This window comes from Pithys albifrons, chromosome 7, assembly GCF_047495875.1.
Source record: "Pithys albifrons albifrons isolate INPA30051 chromosome 7, PitAlb_v1, whole genome shotgun sequence".
Lineage (NCBI taxonomy): Eukaryota > Metazoa > Chordata > Aves > Passeriformes > Thamnophilidae > Pithys > Pithys albifrons.
This window is the reverse complement of record NC_092464.1, coordinates 34,368,147-34,374,425: the sequence shown is the minus strand read 5'-3', so window position 1 is coordinate 34,374,425 and position 6,279 is coordinate 34,368,147. Positions and strand designations below refer to the sequence as shown.

The window sequence follows — 6,279 nt, the reverse complement described above, 5'->3', positions numbered from 1 at the left end:
AGGCTTAGTAGGGAGTTGTGGAATATTTTCTGATGGCAGTTGCAAAAAGAGAGGAGGAAAAAAATAATTGGAAGGAAAAAAATGAAGGAAAGGAAATACAAAATGTGGGTGAAGTATGAACGGTGTATTTTTTAAGTTTTAGGCAGACAACTGAACAAATCACTGCACTGTACACTGTAACAGAACTATTTTTTCTGCATTTCATTTACATTTCCTTAAACCAAAGGCAATCTCTTTATATCGAAGTTTAGCATCGGAAAGTAATGCACTGAGATAGTTTTTCCCCCCGCTGTTTCAAAGATTTAATTCTTTCTAGGGATAAAGACTAACAGCCACTCCCTGCTTTCTAACAACAGCCTTCCTATAAAATGTTTGTCTAGAATGACGTTGCTAAACTTACTATGATTTTTTTTCCTTGGGCAGTAAAACTACATTGAAATTAAAAAGTGTTTATATGTCGTCATACTAAGTAATAACTTGGCACAGCACGCTCCATTATAATCGTGGATAAATTATGGCGAGAACAGATTCCAAACCAACAAAATCTTCTCTAGTATGAACCACATCAAGATACTACTTAGTACACAAGCCATAATCATGTAGTGCTCCCAGGTCGCTTATAACTTATGAGCACCGTTTTATCACTACATTTTACTTCCCGGAAAAGCTCAGAGGCAAAGAGGTAGTCCAGAGCTCAAAGGAAAAAATACAATTAATTCAGCATAGAGGGTTATTTTCAGCGCGTTTGACAATATTATAGTGACCGAAATCTTGAAATCTGCCCCTGTTCGCTGTTTCTCCGATAGGAAAAAAATAAATTCAAATGAAATGTGCGTTTACAGGCGCGGGGATCTAATCTGATCTTGTGAACGACAAAACGAGAGATTTGAGCGGCTGTTTCAGAAGCAGCGTTATGCCTAACTCGCAGAGGGTGGAGGAAGTAAACAAGGTGGCGGGGATCCATATCTAGGGGTCCTTTTAGCATTTATTCAGTGAAGAATTTTTGAGAAAACTAAAGGGTTGGCAGGGGGAAAAAAGATTAAAGCAAATACAATAAAAAAGGTGGCGGCAGTAAATACAGATATGTGAAGAAAATTGTATAAGCTTGCACGTTGTACAGAACCAGAGAGTTCGAAATATAGCCACACAGACAATCTTTTCAGTCCTATGCTATTCATATTCAACTGTAGACATTGTGTATATTTGCTGCTTTTTTTTTTCTCGCATCTTGGTATGTTGTCACCAGAGGAGCAATTTATTGGTCTAATGTCATTTACTTCATCCTCTTTGATCTACATGGTCGTCGTCTTGTTTGCATCGCATTCGTTTAACTTGGGCCTTATTCCCTTCCAGCAGCCTCTTCTTCCGGCGTGTTGCCACACCGCGATTGCAACCGCATGGATATTGTCTAATATTGGTGATTTTGAAGAAATAACCAAAGTGGGCTGTTTTGCCAGCTTCTCCCTGACGTCTGCGAGTAGTAACTGCATTTTCACGTACTTAACTCTTGGCAAATATCTACATACACCCGCCACATCTGCATGCTCTGAAGCACTAATATCTCAGGGATCTGGCTTGAGAGAATTTCCTTGCTTCTGTACAGTAACCTGTATTTATGGGGCTGCAATAACCGCGCATAAAGTGCCCCAAAGGGTGTGCGGATGTGCATGTATGTGTGTGTTGGAGGTGTGTATGGGGAGAGTGTGCCACGTTTACAAAACTTAAAGTTTAGGGTCCGTGCGAAATATCACCAAGAACAATTTTAACTGGTGAGAAAGTCTTTGTGCACGAGGCACCAAACTATAATTGAAAGGAGAATTTCCGGGGCAATTCCATTGTGCTCCTTCCAGTTTATGATGTGCAATACAGGCAGGCAGTAAAAGCTGTCTTTACCAGGACTCCCTGTCTGAGGCAAGGAAACTCATTTTATGATCCGTTTAAAGGAAGGGCAAGGAGCAGCATCCTCAATGGAGAGCCATTCGCATTGTTGGGAAGCTCAGTGTTTAGAAAAGCAGCAACGCTCCCCGTCATCCGAGCATACCGCTGCCGCCTCACACTCAGGACTGCAAGGTATGTAGGGCAGAAAGGTAAACAGGGACAGTAAACAGGCGGCGGCGATTTGAAGCCATTTGTAGGTGATTTCTTCAGCTTTGGGAGTTTTGGTTTATTCTGCTTTTCCTCCTTGAGACCTTCAGAAAGCTGAGTCCTCGCTTTTTTTTCTCCCCTTTTTTCTTTTGTGGGGTTTATTTGCTTGATATGGGGGGTTTTGTGGGGTTTGTGTTTTGAGGGTTGGTTTTTCTGTTGTTTGGCGTTTTTTGTTTGTTTGGGTTATTTTGTTTTTGGTTTGGTTTTTTTTTTCCCTGAGAAGGGTGACTGTGACTTTTTTCTTGGGCTGACTGCTGGGAAGCGTCTTGATTTCCAAGGCTCGCCAGACCCTTGGGAGCGCGGAAAGTGCCCTCACAAACCCCGTTGCAGGGTTACCGCCTGCTTCTTTCCCTTTACTAAAAAAAAAAAGAGCCATCGTCTTTAAACTTGACATATATATATATATATATATATATATATATATATATATATATATATATATATGTCAAGTTTAAAGATTATATATATGGATTTTTTCTTTAATTTGAATTTTCGCAACACCCCCTCGTCCCGTCTTGGTCTTAAGGACCACACGGCGTGTGTGTAAGTCCTGCCATGGGGCCGAGCGCTCCCCTCTCGCTCATCGCGGTGTGGCGGCTGCTGGAGGGCGCTGCGGGGCGCGACGGCGGCGGCGTCCCCGGCATACCCGGCCCGTCCATAGCCGGGCACCGGCGGGCCCCGGCCGGCACCACCTGTGAGGCGGGCGGGGATTGGCGGGAGGCGTCATATGACCGGTCACGTGCTCGAGGCAGCTCAGTCCAAAAGAAAATGGGGTTTGGTGTAAATCTGGGGGTGTAATGTTATCATATATCACGCTACCTCGTAAAACCGACACTGAAGCCTGCCGGACAACAAATCACAGGTCAAAATTATGAGCTCTTCGTATTATGTGAATGCGCTTTTTAGCAAATATACGGCGGGGGCTTCTCTTTTCCAAAATGCGGAGCCTACTTCTTGCTCCTTTGCAAGCAACTCTCAGAGAAGCGGCTATGGACCAGGCGCGGGTGCCTTTGCCTCCTCCATGCCCGGCTTGTACAATGTGAACAGTACCATATATCAAAGCCCGTTCTCTTCCGGATACAGCCTAGGCTCTGATGCCTACAACCTGCATTGTTCCTCTTTTGATCAGAACATTCCCGTCCTCTGCAATGAGCTAACCAAACCCAGCTGTGAGAAAGCGGAGGAAAGCAACCTGCACAACCAGGCTGAGCCTAATTTCCGGATATACCCCTGGATGAGGTCTTCAGGTAGGGGCGAGCGGAGAGGGCTTGGAGCTGTGGCAGCCAGGCAAAGCCTGTCGCCAGGATTACTGTCAGCACAGCCTTTATGGTTTTAATTATAGCCGAGGCGCCATTGCGTAGAAAGCCTGTGGCATTGTATGTAAATGAGTATCATAAAACTTTTTATTGCCCAATTAATGGGTTCTAGCCTCGTAAATTTATTTAACTCCATTTGCTATGGAATTTTAGCATTGAGTTGATTTGCTCTGTTTGCTATGGAAAAGCGGAGAGTTGGCTGCGTGTTCCCAGAGCCCCCATGGGTAAGTGTCTCCTCTGCCCTCTGGTTGAAGTTGGGAAAAAAATCCCGCTCGCTGGGGAAGGCGGAGGGGACAGGGGCGTTTAGGACCGGGGGACGGGCTGTTGAGGGCTTTGCCAACCCACGTTGTCGAGACGTGCCACTCTCGTTCCCCCTGCCCATTCCACGGAGATAAGGATCTATAGAAATGTACTAAAGAGGAAAAGGGGGGTGGTGGTGGGGGGGTTAGGGTACGTGAAAAAGAAGTGCTCTGTTCTGAAGCTACATGCGACATGTTGTTTACGATCTAGGAGGGGTGGGGGGAGCCCTCGACATTAAAATAAAATAAATACAGCCCGGTCTTCCAGCTTTTTTATTTCCCCTTGCGAAACGTGAGAGTCTGGAAGGTTTCAGGGAAATACATAGCCTGGGGAGAAGGTTCCTCCTCCCAAAAGCAATTTCCTCCCCCACCTCCACTCCTGAATGTTTTCTCTCCACTTTTTCTAGGTCTCGAGCAACTTCTTTTTTGCCCTGCCTGAGCAGGGCAGGTCGTGCGGCTGAAATGTCTTTGTTAGGACAAAGTGGGGGGGCGGGTAGAAGTCAAAGAGGCTGATCGTTCACTCTGGCTCGGTCGCTTTTTGTTTGTTTGTTTATTAAAAACAATAATAAGAAAAAAAAAGAAGACTTTCCATCTATCTTCTTGTCTAATTCCTGGACGTGTGTGTGCCTGTTTTCAGGTCCCGATAGGAAGCGAGGGCGCCAGACCTACACCCGCTACCAGACCCTGGAGCTGGAGAAGGAATTCCACTTCAATCGTTATCTAACTCGGCGGCGAAGGATAGAGATCGCCCATGCCCTGTGCCTGACAGAGAGGCAGATCAAAATCTGGTTCCAAAACCGGAGGATGAAGTGGAAGAAGGAGCACAAGGAGGAGAGCTCCAGTAGCACTCCGGCTCCCAACGAGCCCACGTCAGCAGCAGCCTCTGTCGAGAAAGTAGAAGAAGACGAAGAGGAAGAGGATTAAGAAGTCCAACTCGAGGAAGTGATTTCTTAGAATAGTGTATGCACATGACAGTTGGAAAAGCCCTCTTTTAAGGAAATAAAAAAGGAGAGAGACTCACTGCTTTTATTTTTTAAAAAATATCAGTTCCCTTTTAATAATCATATTGCAAGCGAGCATTTGCAAACATGAAAACATTTCTTGGGGTGGATTTCCAGCCTTCTCTCTACTATCCCATACTCCCAAAACCTGCCCTGTCCCGAACCTTTTGGTAATATATCCTAAGAGCATCCTACAAGCATTTGGGTTCATGTTTTTCTTTTTTTTTGCTTTCTTTTTTTTTTTTTTTTTTAATTTATCCAAACCTGGGGGCATTTCAGTGGGAGAACTGCTGCTTGCACGGATAGTAAGCCGTGACCTTCCAAAGTAACTACCTGGCTCAACAGTCTCAATCATGTGTAAGGGGAAAAGTGCATTAGGCTCACATTAAGAAAAACTACCTAATTTTGAAAAACTAGCTCTGCACTTCTCTTTTTGCTTTTATTTTTTAATTGTTGTTAGGAAAGTATCATAACTAACAGCTACACTAACAAAAGATTAAACAACAAGTAGGGGGGAAAATGTGCCACAAACCACTACAATCTACAGCAATTATTTGTACTACCTATTTTCCAGACTACCTACCTATATATCTTGCTCTGCCTACCTATCTGAAGTATACTGTATTTTAGTAGTCAAAAGGATGTTACAAGATTACTAATGTGAATCGCAAAATGCTTTTAGAAATGTTAGTGTAGTCATTTGAAAAGTACGCATCAATAGCTTTGGTATAGAATTTGGTACCGAAAAGTCTGAATATATTTAAATTTAAAATAATATATTTATTCCTAAGCAATTATAAATGAAAACCATATGCTGCAATATATCTTTGTTTTCAATTCTTTACTATTGCGAGTGAGAAAGAAACACGCACCAATACTGTACAAAGAGGTTTAATATCTCCCATTGGTTTCTACCTTCGGCTGCCTCTGCTAAAGGCCGTTTTCTTCTTCTAGGTTGATCTTACTTAATACAGTGGAAAGTGTTCTTTGAACCTTTAAAAATCACCTTAAAAATCCACAAAATATATGTCCTGATTATCTGAACATATTAATATGTAATACCATGAATTTTCTTAAAATAGCAGATATTGTGGAGGTTTTTGTTTTGGTGGGGTTTTTTTGTCCTTTATATTCGTCTTGGAGCTCATTTGTAAAATCATGTAATAAATTGGGAAATATGTAATTAATTTGAAAACTTTGTAGCATGATGTATTGTTAAGAACTCTGTATAAATCCGTCTTGAAGGTTTGGCTAAAGTTTATTCAAAAATTGTATGTTACAATGTGTTTCAATGTGTTCGTTGTGAACATTTGGATATGCCGTGTAAGTATTGGAAGTGGGAAAAAAATGTCTGTGAACTCTCTTTGGAAGTGATACCGTGTTCAATTATCTCCCACGACAAATGTGTTTTGTGTTACACAGAAAATAAATATGCTTGTTGACGATTAATTGTATATCTTTATTAAGGAGCCAGTTCGAAGGAAGCTTAAAGAGTAATTTACGTAGACAAATAAATAA

At 42.5% G+C, this 6,279-nt stretch overlaps 1 protein-coding gene across 1 annotated transcript; it reads left to right on the top strand.

Moving 5' to 3' along the window:
• The first annotated feature begins 2,892 nt into the window (after nucleotides 1–2,892).
• HOXA7 (homeobox A7) lies at nucleotides 2,893–6,210 on the top strand. Its single transcript, XM_071560997.1, has 2 exons — nucleotides 2,893–3,392; nucleotides 4,398–6,210. Exons 1-2 carry the CDS (start codon nucleotides 3,017–3,019, stop codon nucleotides 4,682–4,684), a joined length of 663 nt encoding a protein of 220 aa, XP_071417098.1. The 5' UTR covers nucleotides 2,893–3,016; the 3' UTR covers nucleotides 4,685–6,210.
• Nucleotides 6,211–6,279: the final 69 nt, after the last annotated feature.